Source organism: Choloepus didactylus, chromosome 16, assembly GCF_015220235.1.
Source record: "Choloepus didactylus isolate mChoDid1 chromosome 16, mChoDid1.pri, whole genome shotgun sequence".
Taxonomy (NCBI): Eukaryota; Metazoa; Chordata; class Mammalia; order Pilosa; family Megalonychidae; genus Choloepus; species Choloepus didactylus.
This window is the reverse complement of record NC_051322.1, coordinates 56,080,958-56,098,452: the sequence shown is the minus strand read 5'-3', so window position 1 is coordinate 56,098,452 and position 17,495 is coordinate 56,080,958. Positions and strand designations below refer to the sequence as shown.

At 40.4% G+C, this 17,495-nt stretch overlaps 1 protein-coding gene across 3 annotated transcripts in view; it reads right to left on the bottom strand.

The window, feature by feature from the left end:
• Nucleotides 1–17,495, bottom strand: part of OSBPL1A (oxysterol binding protein like 1A) — a 360,414-nt gene that overhangs the window by 234,325 nt on the left and 108,594 nt on the right. For all 3 annotated transcript variants that reach the window (XM_037806384.1, XM_037806381.1, XM_037806383.1), the window contains one exon: nt 1,507–1,618. In XM_037806384.1, the coding sequence (XP_037662312.1) occupies nt 1,507–1,618 (112 nt within the window). The remainder of the gene's footprint in view (nt 1–1,506; nt 1,619–17,495) is intronic.

Sequence of the window (17,495 nt, the reverse complement as noted above, 5' to 3'; positions counted from 1 at the left end):
TATCCTATGATTTGGGTTCTGGTCAACCAATGGCCTTGGTGGGTTGCTGGATGCACTCCCCGCAATCTGCCAATGACCCACTTAACACGTTACCCACAGGTGATGTTACACTGGGCCAGGATGAACTCCTCAATGCAGAATCATTCAATTAAGTCTCTAACTCTATTTCCGCAGGCAAGGACCTCATCAGCTGACAAATCATGGGCCTGTAAAGTCAACTAAGCCCTTGTCCTTGAGTTTTGGGGACTTAAGAACATGTCTTTAAAGTTGGCCCTATTAAATGGCAACTTGTCAGGCTGACCTAACAGGCCAGTCTGTCAGGAAAACCTCAGTCCTGGGTTCTCATCTTGTCACAATTAAAATGACAGATAGGACAGTATGCAAGAGAGTACTTCACCCTCCTACCTGGAACACAATTTATTATAGAGCAGGGACCACATCTAATGTGTCCTACATCTCCCCAAAGCACATAGTACAGTATCTCACAGGAGACGTTATGTGTTGATTTGTTTATTCATTGAATATTAGAAGGTTCATTTTAAATGCAGGAGCAAGTTACAACATTGGCATAAAGATGCCTGACAGACATTATTTTGTAACTAGAGGACAAGTGGGAAGATTTTAGTTCTCCAGGCCAATTGGAGAGTAATAAAAAACAGGACCCTGGTTTTTACCTAGATAAAAATATTAATAAGTAACATTAAGAAACCAACACCCTTTAAATCTGAAATTATGATATCACCATTTTCTGAATTTCAAAGGAAAGAAACACAAATATGTATGAAATTGCAACTCTAATTCAAAAATCATAAAAGTAGAAATTAGGCAATATTCTCTTCTCTACAAAAGAAATAAATACTACCAAAAAAATAATAGCAAATGCTGGCTATTCAGAGAATGATCTCAATGTGTGAGTGTTTCTCAATACAAGCATAAAAATGTTATTTTAAACTATTTTAGAGAAATCCCTCTCAGTTACTGTAAATTAATGTCTTCTTAAATGCAATTTAATCTTTGATGTTCATAACAATGAAGAAGTCCATCAAGAAATTTCTGTAGGCTGCTGTACTACAAGGAAATCCTCAGGATAACTGAGCTGGCCAGATCTATCTTCCCCAATCTCAAATGACTCCAAATTGCTATACTTCTTAATAGCTTCTCTTTCCTGCACTTCTATATTCCTTCATTATCCTGTTTCTTCAGCCCATCAGCTATACTCCCTCATGTCTTAATTTTCTACTTTTAATATTGTTGAGGATTTGAAAAACAGAGAACAGAACTTGTCATAATTTTATACAAATTAAGAGTTTAAAAGCTGTAAGTGATGCCCTGAGGAAACTCACATAGATCATTTTGTCTCCAATCAATGACTTCTAAATTGCATTATCTTTAGAGCACCAGCTTTGTATCATCTATTTTGGCATTTCAGAAGCCATTTTTATTAACACTCTGGATCACGGCTATAATTTCATAAATTATGTTTATATTAAAACCTCTAAGATTTACCTTCAAGCATGTTTCTGATTTCCTTGTCACGAGTAACTTCTTTTGCTGTCTGTCCACTCCCATTAACAACAGTAGTGTCTGCATTATATTCCAAGAGAAACATTACCAACTCCTAGAAAAGCAAAGCAATTTTAGCCATAATTAAGCTAAGACTTTATTGTATTACAGCCATTCCCAAATTACTAATTATTATAGTTAGTAGAAAAGAAATAGACATTTCTCCAGAAGAGATATATGAATAGAAACATGCAAATAAACATAAGAAAAGGTGCTCAACATTATCAGGAAATGCTAACCAAAACCACAATTAGACTCTGTTGCAAGGTGTTAATAATGGGGGGCGGAATATGGGAACTCTATTTTCTGCACGATTTTTCTGCAAGCCTACAACTTCTCTAATAAAAAAAATTTTTAAAGATACCACTTCACAACCATTACAATAATTAAAATTAGACAATAACAAGTGTTGATAAGGATATGGAGAAATTAGAATCTTCACACAACATTGGTGGGAATGTAAAGTAGTACAGCTACCTTGGAAAACAGTTTAGAAGTTATTCAAAATGCTTAATAGAGTTACCATAAGACCTAGGAATTCCACTCCCAGATATATACCCAAGAGAAATGAAAATATTTGTCCACACAAAAACTTGCACAAGCATGTTGACTGAATTTTCATAGTAACTGTACTCACAGTAGCCAAAAAGCGGAAACAACTCACATGACCAAAAAGTAGAAACCCATTCATCGACTGATGAATGGATAAATAAAATCTGGTATGTTCACACAATAGAGTATTTTGGGGAAGCAAAAAAAGAATGAAGTACTGATATATGCTACAACATGGAAGAACCTTGAAAACATTAAGCTAAGTAGAAAAGGTTAGTCAAAAAAAAAAAGACCACATATTGTATAATTTCATTTATGTGAAATGCCCACAAAGGAAACTCTATGGAGACAAAAAGTCAGTCAGTACTTTGGGGTGAGGGGAAGGAGAAATAGAAAGTAACTACTGTTGAATATGGGATGATGAAAATGTTCTAAAATTGACTGTGGTGAGGGCTGTACAACTCTCACTGAATTGTACACTTTACATGGATGAATTGTACGGTATGTGAAACATATCTCAATAAAGCTGTTGTTAAAAAAAAAGATAGTAGAGATACTCAAGTTTGGCACCACAAGACCCACTCAAGTTGGAGAACATTATCAATCTATTTAGTGTGATTATCTGGGTGTTTTATACCATTTCTTCAGCTTCTCAGAGTTCCAGTAATTAACTGCCCTGATATGAGGCTTCAGGAAGGCTATAAAAACTAAAGCAGAACCTGAGGGATATAAATCATCTTCCACAAAGAGCCAGAGTATGGAAACAGGATGGGCAAAGAGAAAAGTATGAGCAAAGGCAGAGAGAGGTTAAAAAACAAAAACAAAAACAAAAACAAAAACAGTATTAGGAAGGAAAACATAATTCATGAATGTGGAAGCAGGGCTCAGGGGAAAAGGACAGGGCAATGGAAATGTTCAGTCAGAGTGAAGTTGTTATGCACTCTTAGGGAGTTCGGATGAAGGAACACCACTGAAAGGTTTCAGAGGAGAGAGATCAGATCTGCAAGTAAGAAGAATCACCTGACCAGCAGGTGGAAGACGATGTAGAGCAGAGGATCTCAAAGTGATCCATATCGGCAGCCCCATTTCAGACTCACCAAATCGGAAACTCTGGGGTAGGGCCCAGCAATATGTGTTCTAAGAAGCCCCCAAGGTGAAGAACACAAACTCCCAAGGAAGAAAAATAGCATCACAAAAGGCTGTTATCCACAGAATTATAATCAGTAATGTAGAAGGTGCCCCAAGAATTTCTACCTGACAAACAATGAAACACCCAAAACCAATAGGTCACTACCTATTTTAATATCTCAGTGGGTAAAAGACCCTTTAATTTTCTTCAAGAGTCTGTCAAAAGCCTTTCTGGGCTTTTCTGTGCCAAAATTAAATTCCATCCTGATTTCTTTAACACCAAAAAATCAGCTGTCATCTTCCTCCTAGAGATCCTGAATCCCTAGTGTAATCCTGAGTATCCCTGGTGCTTTATGAAAGTCCAACTCCTCTCCCTTCTCCCCCACAGTGCACTCATTTCAGCAAATACTTAATGGTGCTTCCTTCTGAAACTTCTGCAGTCTCTCCACACATTTTACTAATTACTGACTTAAGTACTTAATACTGTACAATGCCCTACACTAGTCAGAGAACATGTATGTGGGTAATCACTACCGAAGAGATCTGAGAAAAAGAAAGCTAAGAAAAGACTAATGATTGGGGAAAACCTGCATAAAATGGAATTAAGAGATTAGAAGACTGGAGACAAAATGGTCTAGGTAAAAAGCAATGAGTATGCTTTTAAGCAGAGACAATAGAAAGCAGGATTTAAAGTGGAAAGTACTTCAAAGAGTAAACTGAAAACTGCATAAGGAGCTGTTGTGGAAGGAAGATGAGTTCCATTTGAGATATATAACATTTCAGATACCTGAAAGGCAGGTAAGGTGGCCTAACATGTAGCTTCACAGAGGACCTGATGCACAGAGAGAAGTATGACACAAAAATAAAGATTTCCAGATAACATCCCAGGAAAAACCGAAGGCATAAGAGGAGATGGGTTTTCTAAGGGAGAAAGGTTCAAGAGAAAAGAGAAGATTGGTTTTAAAAAATTTCTGAGGAATACCTATATTAATGAGCTTCAAAAAGAGTTGATAAGATGGGAAGAAGGCAGAATAGGAGAGGAAGAGCTAACTTCTCCATGGTGGAATAACTAGAGAAAAGGCAGAAAATGACCAGGGCAGTGGTTCCAGGGTACAAGCGGCCAGATAGGGAGGACCTGGATGAAAAAGAGGAGAAACTATGACTGAGAGGATGGGGTGAGTTCACTTAATCGTGACCGCCTCTGGGGCTGACTGCTGTGCACTGGCCCAGAAGATGAGGTAGGAGCTGAGCACTCCCACAATCCCATCACCACAACCAGTTGGGGAGTCATCCCTCAGCGCTACAGCCAGGAGCTCCCATATGGGAATTCAGGAAATCAACAGACTTATTTTAGCCACACACAGAGAACTTGCTGCAGGGCACAGGGCATACCCTCCAACTCAGAGGCAGGCCATGGTGGGCCCTCCCCTCAGGAGGAGAGGGGACAAAGAGCAGAGCAGAGCCAATTTGACAATTAGCAGGCAAAAGAGACATTCTATGTTCCGCTGTCTGTATCTTTTCTCCACAGAAGCCCGCAGTACTCACAGTGTGCAAGGGTGGAGAGGCAAGGACAAGAGAGAGAACCATATGGAAGCACCAAGAGCTCCTCCCGCAACCCCAGTGGCCCACAGGTACACAGCAGGCAGGGGTCTTGCAGGCTGCCAGCTAGGAGGACACTTCAGAGCTGGGTGAGGAGTGGGGAAGGTGCAACTCTCAAACCCACAGCCCAAGGTTTTTCTACTCAGAAGCCTGGGAATCACTAGACCAATAGTTTACTCAAGTGGTCTCTTCGCTAAAGCACACAGCACCCAAACCAATCCCTGGAAGTGGCAATCTACAGCACCCATGGAGCCCTGCTGCATTGTTTGGAATTCCACCTTATTTGGACCTGCCCAGCCAGGTGCTGCAGTAAGGAAAAAGCAGGCTTGAGGGAAGGAGGTAGCACAAGAGCACCATCTGCTGGGAAGACAGGGAAAGTGCACTCTGGCAAATTGCCATTCTGCAAAATCTGCTATAGATGTCCAAACAGACTTGCATCTCCCGCGGAAGACCTTGGCCTTGCTCAGACTGGGAATTACTGATAAACCAAGTGCCAAAGGAGACTTTCAGTGCAAACCCAAGCAACAATAAAATCTTAGGCAAGGGAAATCAACTTTCAAAATAACCATATTAAAATAATCAAATGCTGAAAAATCAGCATAAAATCTTAAAGCACGAGAAGATGCAAGAAGATATGGTGAAGAAAAGAATCATTGACATTCTGGAAGAAGAAAGAGTAAAGGGCTGGGAAGAGTATATGAAGAAATAATTGGGGAAAACTTCCCAACCCTTACAAAAGACAAATATGCAAATCAAAGAAGCCCAACAAACTCCAAATAGAATAAATCCAAACAGGCCCACTCCAAGACACATACAATCAGATTGTCAAATGCTGAAGAGAAGGAGAAAATCCTGAGAGCAGCAAGAAAAAAGTGATTCACCACATATAAAGGAAGCCACATAGGACTAAGTACTGACTACTCAATGGCACCATGAAGGCAAGAAAGCAGTGGTATGACGATTTGAGATTCAGAAAGAAAACCTGTCAGCCAAGAATTCTTTAGCCAACAAAGCTGCCCTTTAAAGGTGAGGTAGAGTTTAAAATCTTCACAAACAAATGCTGAGAGAATATGTTAAAAAGAGAACTGCCATGCAACAAATACTACAAAGAATTCTGACAGCCAAAAAAAACAAGACAGGCAAGCATGAAATCAAAGGGTTTTAGTAAAGGTAACTTATACGATAAAAGAGAGGGAAAAAAACAGATCTGATAAATAAAAACAAAGGATAAGATGACTGGTTCAAGTACTGCCTTTACAATAACTTTGAATGTGAACGAATGAAACTTCCTAATTAAAAGATACAGATTGGCAGAATGGATTAAAAACTATGAACCATCAATATGGTGTTTACAAAAGATTCATCTTAGACCCAAAGATCAAATAGACTGAAAGTGAAAGGATGGAAAAAAATAATCCATGCAAGATGTAACCAAAAGAAAGCAGGGGTAGCTATATTAATACCAAACAAAAAGTGCAAAGATGTCATAAGAGATAAGGAAGGAAACTGTATGTTAATAAAAGGGATAATTCACCAAGAAGAAATAAAAATCATAAATGTTTATGCACCCAATCAAGGAGCTCCAAAGTACATGAGGCAAACACTGACAGAACTGAAGGAAGCAATAGACATTTTCTACATTAATAGTGGGAGACTTCAATATACTACTCTCTTCTATAGATAGAACCACCAGACAGAGGATCAATAATGAAATAGAGAACATAAACAATGTGATAAATGAATTAGACCTAACAGACACATATAGATCTTTGTCTGCCAAAGCACCAGAATATACATTTTTCTCTAGTGCTCATGGAACGTTCTCCAGGATAGATCATATGCTGGGACATAAAACAGGTCTCAATAAACTTTAAAAGACTGAAATTACTCAAAGCACGTTCTCTGTCCATAATGGAATGAAGCTGGAAATCAACAACCAACAAAGAACCTAAAGTTTCACAAATATATTGAGATTAAACAACACACTCTTGAGCAATCAGTGGGTCAAAGAAGAAATAGCAAGAAAAAGCGGTAAATATTTGGAGACAAATGAAAACAAGAAAACAACGTATCAAAACCTATGGGAAGCTGGGGCAAGATGGCAGCAAGGGTGGTGTGGAATTTAGTTAGTCCTCTGGAACAACTAGCATTTCCCAGGAACAACCAGTAAATAGTCCAGTAAAAGTGTTGTGGGACATCTGTGAATGAACACACATCGTACACCAGTCTGGAATGGGTGGAATGGCTGAGGCTGTAGCACAGGACTGAAAGTAAAGCTCCCCAAACTGTGGAGCTGGCAACCCCTCCCCCACTGGCATGGCAGGCTGAGCTGAAACACTTCCCTGTGGTAAAACCAAGCAGTCTACTAGTAGGAAGGGAACGTAGCTCAACCAAGCTCCAACTGGGGTTTTAGTTAACAAATTTGGATTACTGAATACAAGCTACAAACACAGATAAACCCAGAGCAAGCAGGAAAGGAACCCATAGGTTTCTTCTGGCAGCGAGGCAGCAGGGCTGATGGGAAAAAAAATACATAAATAAATAAAAACAGAGGTTTCTGGAGTCAGCTGAGCTCAGAATATTGAAAAAATGCTGTGTGCCAAGAAAAGGGGCACACAGAAACGGGCACCATTTCTGGTTATTGACTGGTAACTAGGGATATGGGGACTGGCTCTGAAAAGAAGTTTCTTTCTTTTTTCATTTTTTCTCTCATTCTAAGTAGCTCATTACAGAAAGCCTTAGCATACTCAATTATCAGTGCTGACGCAGGCAAGGGTGGAGTTAAGATAGTCAGAGAGAAAAAGTAAAAAGTAAAATGTAGGCAATAAATCCCTAAAGGGCTTATCTTCCCCAAGAAAAAGAAGAGACGAGGTTCATCTCAAGTGGCTGCCATCCCTCAGAGACCTCAGACACTAGGGCCCGGGGAGGAGGGGGAAAGAAACAGCTTAAGCTTTACTTCTGACACTCTCAGACCCTGGCAGGGACAGGGTCTCCTGAGAATTATAAGCAACGCACCTCTTTATGCTGTTGGGCAGTGTGGGCTGACAAGTGCCACCCACTGGGCAGGATAGGAAAAGCACAGCATCTAGGGGCCCCACAAAAAAGTCTGAAAACTTGCTGGGTCTCATCTTCAGGGAAACTTGATATTGATTACACTCTCTTTGTGAGACCTGGGCCCATCTGGTCTGGGAAAACCTGAATGGAGTGATCAAGAAAACCAGATGCCTAGAAAAAAAAAAAAGTATGATTCACACTAGAAAAAATGAAGGTATGGCCCAGTTAGAGGAACAAACTTACACTTCAAATGAGATGCAGGAGTTGAAACAACTAATTAAAGATCTTCAAATAAATATGCTAAATCAATTCAAAAATCAAGTCAACAAGTTGAGGGAAGGTATGCCAAAAGAGATGAAGGACATGAAGACATTGGGCAAACATAAGGAAGAATTTGAAAGTTAGAAAAAACAATTGGCAGAACTCATGGGAAAGAGGTACAGTAAAAGAGATTAAAAACAAAATGGAGACATATAACAGCAGATCTGAAGAGGCAGAAGAAAGGATTCAGGAACTAGAGAACAGGACATCTGAAATCATATACAAAAAAAAAAAACAGATAGGGAAAATAATGGAAAAAAATGATCAGGCTCTCAGGGTACTGAATGACAATATGAAGCAGATGCATATATGTGTCATGGGTGTCCCAGAAGGAGAAGAGAAGGGAAAAGAGGTAGAAGCAATAATAGAGGAAATAGTCACTGAAAATTTCCCATCTCTTATGAAAGACATAAAATTGCAGATCCAAGAAGTGCAATGTACCCCAAACAGAATAGATCTCAACAGACCTACTCCAAGACACTTAATAACCAGATTATCAAATGTTGAAGACAAAGAATTCTGAAAGCACCAAGAGAAAAGCAATCCATCACATACAAAGGAAGCTCAAGTAGACCATGTGCAGATTTCTCAGTAGAAACCATGGAGGTGAGAAGGCAGTAGCATGATATATTTAAAACTCTGAAAAAGAAAAACTGTGACCAAGAATTCTATATCCAGCAAAACTGTCCTTCAAAAATGAGGGAGTTTACATTAAATGTGACAGGGGCAATATACTAAAGCTGAATGTCTGGGAGGGGGGGATGCAGGGGAGGGGTACGGGACTCACAGTAGTGGTGGTGTTGACTGACCTTACCAATGTATTTTGTTTTATTTTTACTTTTATCCTTTTTATTGTTCTTTTGTTTCAACTTTTTTTTTTAATAATGAACATGTGTAAGTGCTAATTACGGAGACAAATGCACAACCATATGACGATACTATGAACAACTGATTGCACACTGTGGGTGACTGTGCCAGTTTGAATATATTATGTCCCCCAGAAAAAGCCATGTTCCTTAATGCAACCTTGTGGGGCAGACATATTAGTGTTGATTAGGTCAGTACCTTTGGATTAGATTGTTTCTATGGAGATGTGACCCACCCAACTGTGTGTAATACCTTTGATCGAATTATTTCCATGGAGGTGTGGTTCCCAGCAGGGATCTTAATTGGTTACTGGAGTACTTCAAAAAGGAGCCACACAGGCCAAGACACTAACTGCAGCCTAGAGAGGAATGTTGTGGGAGAAAGCCATTTTGAAACCAGAACCTCGGAGCAGATGCCAACCATGTGCATGTGCCTTCCCAGCTGACAAAAGTTTTCTGAATGCCAACAGACTTTCCCCAGTGAAGGTACCCTATTGTTGATGCCTTACCTTGGACACTTAATGGCCTTAAGACTGTAACTTTGTAACCAAATAAACCACCCTTTATAAAAGCCAATCCATTTCTGGTATTTTATATAACAGCAGCAATAGCAAACCAGAACAATGACTGTATGGTATTTGAATATATCCCTATAAAACTGCAGAGGAAAAAAATAAACAGAGGGACGCCATTGTTGGAAAGAACCTGGAGAGAGAGATGTATGTATTCACTGTTGGTGGGGAAGTAGAATGGTGTAGCCTATCGGGAGGACAGTATGGTGGTCCCACAAGAACCTAGGTACATGGGGGTTTCAAGGTCCTGCAACCTCAGTATGGAGTATATACTTGGAAGATCAGAGAGCAAGGACACAAATGGACATTTATGGACCAGTATATATGGTGGCAGTATTCATTATTTGCAACAGATGAAGGTAGACTAAGACTACATTGACTGATAAGCAGAATGGTGAACTGTGGTGTATGCATACAATAGAAAATTGAGCGGCTACACGAAGAAATGAAGCTGTGAGACACACAACTAGGTGAACGGATCTTGAGTACAGCATTTTGAGTGAAGCATGTCAGAAACAAGAGGCAAACATTATAATGCCTCACTAACATGGACTAAATATAATGTGTAAACTCGGAGAACTGAATCTAAGAGCAAAGCTTATCAGGGAAATGCTTACTGTAATGGTCTCTAGACTGCAAGCTCTTAGAGCAGTCACATCTGTTCCTAAGTTGTAATGGTTATCTCTAAATTCTGAGATGCTGAGCTCCTTGTGTATAACCTGGTCTGTCTCTGGAACTTTGGGTATCTGTGTGACACATGAGACTCAGAGCTAGAATCTGGCAGCTATGAATGTCAGTATTACCCCATAAGGCAACTGTTGAAAGAGTTGAAAAAGAATTCAGACTTTAATTAGAGATATGAACAAACAGGATCTGGTTGGGACTAAGGCAAATCAAGCCCAAGGGTAAAGGATGATACTGACTGGGTTTTGAAGCAACTTATGTGTGGGACCAAGGAAGGAGATGTTTATCTGGTGCAGGATCTATTTTCTGTAGCTCACTAGATAATCTAACTTGTACGATCAGTTTGTTTGAACACTATAAGTGCAGGGAGGAGTGAATGAGAAGTGGGATTTGGTGAGTTTATACAGACTGGGGTGAAATCCCAACACATCCCAGAGTGATAAGGGCAGAGAGCATAAGCGTATTTGCAGGGCACACTCCACCCACCCCCCACCCACCCCCCACCCCCGCAAGGGGCTGGGGAGAAATGAGGAAGTGTTGGACTTCCCCAGCTGGGCAATATATTGCTGATTTTCCTGCAAACACTGAGGACTCCCAATTTAGTGGGCTGAGCCCTCCATCTGGGGGCCTTCCCCCGTGAGACTAGTTGCTGCAAGGGAGAGCCTAAGCCCAATTATAATTGTGCCTAGGAGCCACTCCCCACCCCACCGCCTGCCCAGAGAACCTCTTTGTTTCTCAGATGTGGCCCCCCCTCTGTCTGAGCCCACTCGGCAAGTGAACTCACTACCCTCCCCCCTACATGGGACGTGACTCCCAGGAGTGTGAATCCCCCTGGCAATGTGATAAATGACTCCTGGAGATGAGCCTGGACCCAGCACTGTGGGATTGAGAGGATCTTCTTGACCAAAAGGGGGAAGAGAGATGAAGCACAGTATGGTTCCAGTGGCTGAGAGATTTCAAATGGAGTTGAGAAGTCACTCTGGAGAGTATTCCTGTGCGCCATACTGGTATCACATTTTAGTCTTTAGTGTGTTGGAATGGCTAGAGGGAAATACCTGAAGCTGTCAAACTGCAACCCAGTGACCTTGATTCCTGAAGATGATTGTGTAACTATATAGATTGCATAGCATGACTGTGTGACTGTGAAAACATTGTGGCTCACACTCCCTTTATCCGTGCATGGACAGATGAGTGGAAAAATGGGGACAAAAATTCAATGAAGAATTGGGTGGGATGGAGGGGATGGAAAGATTTAGGTGTTCTTTTTTGCTGTTATTTTTAATCTGGAGTAAGGAAAAGGTTCAAAAATTGATTCTGGTGATGAACGCCCAACTGTATGATGGTGCTGTGAACAACTGATTGTACACTGTGGATTACTGTAGGGTGTATGAATATATCTCAATTAAACTATATTTTAAAAAAAGTAAAGGAACAAAGGGGAGAGAAGGGGAATGGGATGTTTTGGATATTCTTTTTTATTTTAATTTTCTTTTTCTTGGAGTAATGAAAATGTTCAAAGTTTGTGGTGATAAAAGCACAAATATATGACAAGACTGTGATGAACTGATTGTACACTTTACATGATTGCATGTTATGTGACGATATCTCAATAAAATTGCATTAAAAAAAGACAATTAAAAAGGGAAAAAAAAAGAACAGTATGAGAAAGTTCACGCAGGACGGCAGTAAGGAGAGCAAATTGCCATGGACAAAAATGTAAGGGTGCATTCGCTCTCAGTGGTGTGCAACTCCACGTGAGAGCAAATGGCTCCTGACATTTTGTGTCCTCAGCAACTCGTCTGCCTCACCCAAGTCCAAGCCCGGGAGAAAGAAGAATCTCACTAAAATGCATAAAAGAAGAAATTTCAAATAAAACATTAGCAAACTGAATTCAGCATAAAGAAGATAATGCATCAGTAAAGAGTTGTATTTATATTGGAAATGTAAATTTGGTTATCATTAGGAAATCAATGTAATTCACCATATTAACACATATGGCAGGGTAAGTCATGTCCCCCACAAAAAGTACAGGTCCCAACCCCTGGTCCTGTGGGTGTGAACTCATTTGTAAATAGGCTCTTTGGAGATGGTATTAGGTAAGCTGTGCACAAAGTGAATGAGGGGGCCCTTAATTCAATATGGCTGAAATTCTTATAAGCAAAGTAAATCGGACAACAGGGAGTAGCCAGAAGCTGGAAGTCACTGGAACCCAAAAGAGAAATGAGAAGATGCTGCCACGTGAATTGCCATGTGACAGAAAAGCCAAGGAACCCCAAAGACTGCCAGCCAACCAGAAGATACCAACTGTGGGAGGAAACAAGCCTTCTAGCCTCTGAAACAATGAGCCAATAAATTCTTGTTGGTAAGCCAAAAAAAAAAAGGAAGGGGAGTTTAAAATATTTTCAGACAATCAGACACTGAAAGAGTTTGTGAGCAAGAGACCTGCTCTACAAGAAATAATAAAGGAAGCACTACAAGCAGAGAGGAAAAGACAGTCGAGACAGGTTTGGAGAAGAGAGTAGAAACGAAGGCTATCAGTGAGAGTAAAAGGAGAGAGAGAGAACAAATAAAAAAAGCTATGATAAATAAATTCCAAAAGTCAAAATGGTAAATAATAGGCATTATATTGAATGAAATTAGCCAGAAACAAAAGGATGGGTACTCTATGGACTCAACTAATACGAACTAACATTGATGAGTGAAATTTGAGAGTTAAAGTTGAGAACACAGGTTATCAGAAGACAGAAAGAGGTTAGAAATTTGGTATTTGATGCTGAAGGAGAACATAAGGGTAAAGAAGATTGATAGAGTAGATACAGGAATGGATAGCATAATACTGTATGATGGTAGCACAATACTGCAAGTATCTGAACAAATATGAGTGTGAGTACAGTTGAAAGAGGAAGGCTAGAGGCATGTACGATACCAGAAGGAAAAACAGAAGATAAAGACAGAATTCTATAACTTAGTGAAACCTAGAGTAGTCTCTGACGGTGACTAAATGTACAAATATAAAAATGTTTTTAAAAGAAGAAGAACAAATGAATGTCAACATTGTAAGGTACTGAAAACTGGATTGTACAAAGGAAAAAAAAATCAGTGCAAACTAGAGTCTATAGTTAATAGTAACTGTGTCAATTGGATATATTATATTCCCCCAAAAGTCGTATTCTTTAATGCAATCTTGTGGGGGGAAATTAATTAATCTTTCTGATTAGGGTGTGACCCTTTGATTGAATGTTTCCATGGAGATCTGGCCCCACCCATTCTGGGTGGGTCTTGATTAGTTTACTGGAGTCCTTTAAAAAGAGTCCTCACAGGTCCAGACTTTTGCTGCAGTTGAGAGAGACTTTTGGAGAGATATTTGGGAGCTGATGCTTTGCAGATGCTAATGCAGAGTTTGCTCTGGAGAAGCTAAGAGAGACAAACCCAGAGACATTTTAGAGAAAGCCATTTTGAAACCAGAACCCAGAGCAGACACCAGCCACACCACTGGCCGTTCTTCACTGAAGGTATCTTCTTGCTGATGCCTTAACTTGGACACTTAATGGCCTTAGAAATGTAAATTTTTAACCTAATAAATCCCCTTTATAAAAGCAAATTCATTTCTGGTATTTTGCATAACGGCAGCATTAGCAAACCAGAACAGTAACATTCTAAGATGCTTTCATTAATTCTAACAAAGGCAATATACCAAAGTGAAAGCTCTATAAGAGGGGGTTATAAGGGAGTGACATGGGATTCTGGGTGGTGGTGGTGGTGTCTGACCTTTTCATCGTATTTTACTTTAGCTATATTATTCTTCTATCTTGTATATTTTCATTCTTCATTGTTTTCTCCCTTTCCGCTTTCTTTGCAGAAGAAATGGAAATGTCCTCATATATCCTCATATACGTTGTGGAGTGACTATATCGGGAATCTGTTTACTTACAATGGATTATATGGTACGTGAATAAAACTGTTTAAAAAATAAACAGAGAGGCGGGGCAAGATGGCAGAGTGGTGAGGTGTATGTTTTAGTTACTCCTCCAGGGAAGTAAGTAGAAAACCAGGAATTTCGTGGACTGGACACCGCAGAGCAATTTGACTTTGGCCATGCTTCATACAACAATCAGGAACATGTGGAACTGCTGAATCAGCGAAATCTGTAAGTTTTTGCAGCCAAGGGACCCGCACCTCACCCTGCCAGGCTCAGTCCCGTGGGAGGAAGGGCCGTCAGTGCTGGGAACGAGGGGGGAGAACTGCAGTGGCGGCTCTTATCAGAAATTCATTCTACTGATCCAAACTCCAATCAGAGATAGACTGAGACCACACACCAGAGAATCCGGGAGCAGCCAGCCCGGTGTAGAGGAGATAGGGATAGCAAAAACAGCAAGAAAAACCCAAAAATAAAAGTGGAGGCTTTTTGGAGTTCTGCTCAACATAGAAAGGGGAAGGGCAGAGCTCAGGCCTTGAGGCTCATATGCAAATCCAGAAGAAAAATCGGTCTGTCTGCCCCCTGGATCCTTCCTTTATGGCCCTAATTGCTTTGTCTCTTAGCATTTCAATAACCCATTAGATCTGCCAGGAGGGCCCTTTTTTCTTTTTTTTATCTTTTCTTCTTTTTCTAAAAATTACTCTAAGAAGCCCAATACAGAAAGCCTCAAAGACTTGCAATTTGGGCAGGTCAAGACAAGAGCAGAACTAAGAGAGCTCTGAGACAAAAGGCAAAAATCCAGTGGCTGAGAAAATTCACAAAACACCAAAACTTCCCGAGAAAAGGGGGGCATCCTCTCACAGCCATCATCCTGGTGGACAGGGAACACTCCTGCCCGTCGCTGGCCCCATAGCCCAGAGCTGCCCCACACAACCCAGTGTGATGGAAGTGCTTCCAATAACACGCACACACCACAAAATCAGGCATGGACATTAGCCTTCCCTGCACCCTCAGATGGCTCTCCCAGAGTTGGGAAGGCAGAGCAGTGTGAATTAACAAGCCCCATTCAGTCATCCTTTCAGCAGACTGGGAGCCTCCCTACATAGCCCTGCAGCTCACAACCGCCCTGGGGGGGATGGCACTCACCTGTGACATAGCACAGTCATCCCTCAACAGAGGACCTGGGGGTGCACGGCCTGGAAGAGGGACCCACTAACAAGTCTCGGGCCATATGCCAATACCAAGGACTTGTGGGCCAGTGGCAGAGACAAACTGTGGCAAGACTGAACTGAAGGATTAGACTATTGCAGCAGCTTTAAAACTCCAGGAACACCAGGGAGATTTGATTGTTAGAGCCACCCCCTCTCCCTGACCGCCCAGACACATGCCCCATATACAGCGCAGGCAACACCAACTACACACGCAAGCCTGGTACACCAATTGGATCCCATAAGCCTCATTCCCCCACTCACCACAAAGACAAAGCGGGGGAGAACTGGCTCGAGGGAAACAGGTGGCTCGTGAATGCTACCCGCTGGTTAGTGAGAGAAAGTGTACTCCACAAAGCTGTAGATGTGACAAATCAGACATAAGGATTTCAATCAGTCTACAAATCTTAAAAGAACCCTATCAAGCTAAGCAACTGCCAAGAGGCCAAAAACAACAGAAAATTTTAAAGCATATGAAAAAAACAGACGATCTGGATAACCCAAGCCCAAGCACCCAAATCAAAAGATCGGAGGAAACACAGTACCAGGAGCAATTAATCAAAGAACTAAAGATGAACGACGAGACCATGGCACAGGATATAAAGGACATGAAAAAGAGCATGGCACAGGATATAAAGGACATCAATCAGACCCTAGAAGAGCATAAAGAAGACATTGCAAGAGTAAATAAAAACATAGATGATCTTATGGAAATTAAAGAAACTGTTGACCAAATTAAAAAGATTCTGGATACTCACAGTATAAGACTAGAAGAAGTTCGACAACAAATCAGTGACCTGGAAGATGACAGAATGGAAAATGAAAGAACAAAAGAAAGACTGGGGAAAAAAATCAAAAAAATCAAAATGGACCTCAGGGATATGATAGATAATATAAAATGTCCAAATATAAGACTCATTGGTGTTCCAGAAGGGGAAGAGAAGGGTGAAGGTCTAGGAAGAGTATTCAAAGAAACTGTTGGGGAAAACTTCTCAAATCTTCTAAACACCATGAATACAAAAATCATAAAGGCCCAGCGAACTCCAAATAGAATAAATCCAAATAAACCCACTCCGAGACATATTCTGATCACACTGTCAAATACGGAAGAGAAGGAGCAAGTTCCGAAAGCAGGAAGAGAAAAGCAATTCACCACATACAAAGGAAACAGCATAAGACTAAGTAGTGACTACTAAGCAGCCACCATGGAGGCAAGAAGGCAGTGGCATGACATATTTAAAATTCTGAGAGAGAAAAATTTCCAACCAACAATACTTTATCCAGAAAAGCTCTCCTTCAAATTTGAGGGAGAGCTTAAATTTTTCACAGACAAACAAATGCTGAGAGAATTTGCTAACAAGAGACCTGCCCAACTGGAGATACTAAAGGGAGCCCTACCAACAAAGAAACAAAGAAAGGACAGAGAGACATGAAGAAAGGTTCAGTACTAAAGAGATTCAGTATGGGTACATTAAAGGATATTAATAGAGGGAAAAAATACATATGAAAAACATAAATCCAAGGATAAGATGGCTGATTCAAGAAATGCCTTCACAGTTATAACGCTGAATGTAAATGGATCAAACTCCCCAATTAAAAGATACAGATTCACAGAATGGATCAAAAAAAATGAACCATCAATATGTTGTATACAAGAGACTCATCTTAGACACAGGGACACAAAGAAATTGAAAGTGAAAGGATGGAAAAAATATTTCATGCAAGCTACAATCAAAAGAAAGCAGGTGTAGCAATATTAATCTCAGATAAAATAGACTTTAAATGCAAGTATGTTATGAGGGACAAAGAAGGCCACTACATACTAATAAAAGGGGCAATTCAACAAGAAGAAATAACAATCATAAATGTTTATGCACCCAATCATGGTGCCACAAAATACATGAGACAAACACTGGCAAAACTAAAGGAAGCAATTGATGTTTCCACAATAATTGTGGGAGACTTCAACACATCACTCTCTCCTATAGATAAATCAGCCAGACAGAAGACCAATAAGGAAATTGAAAACTTA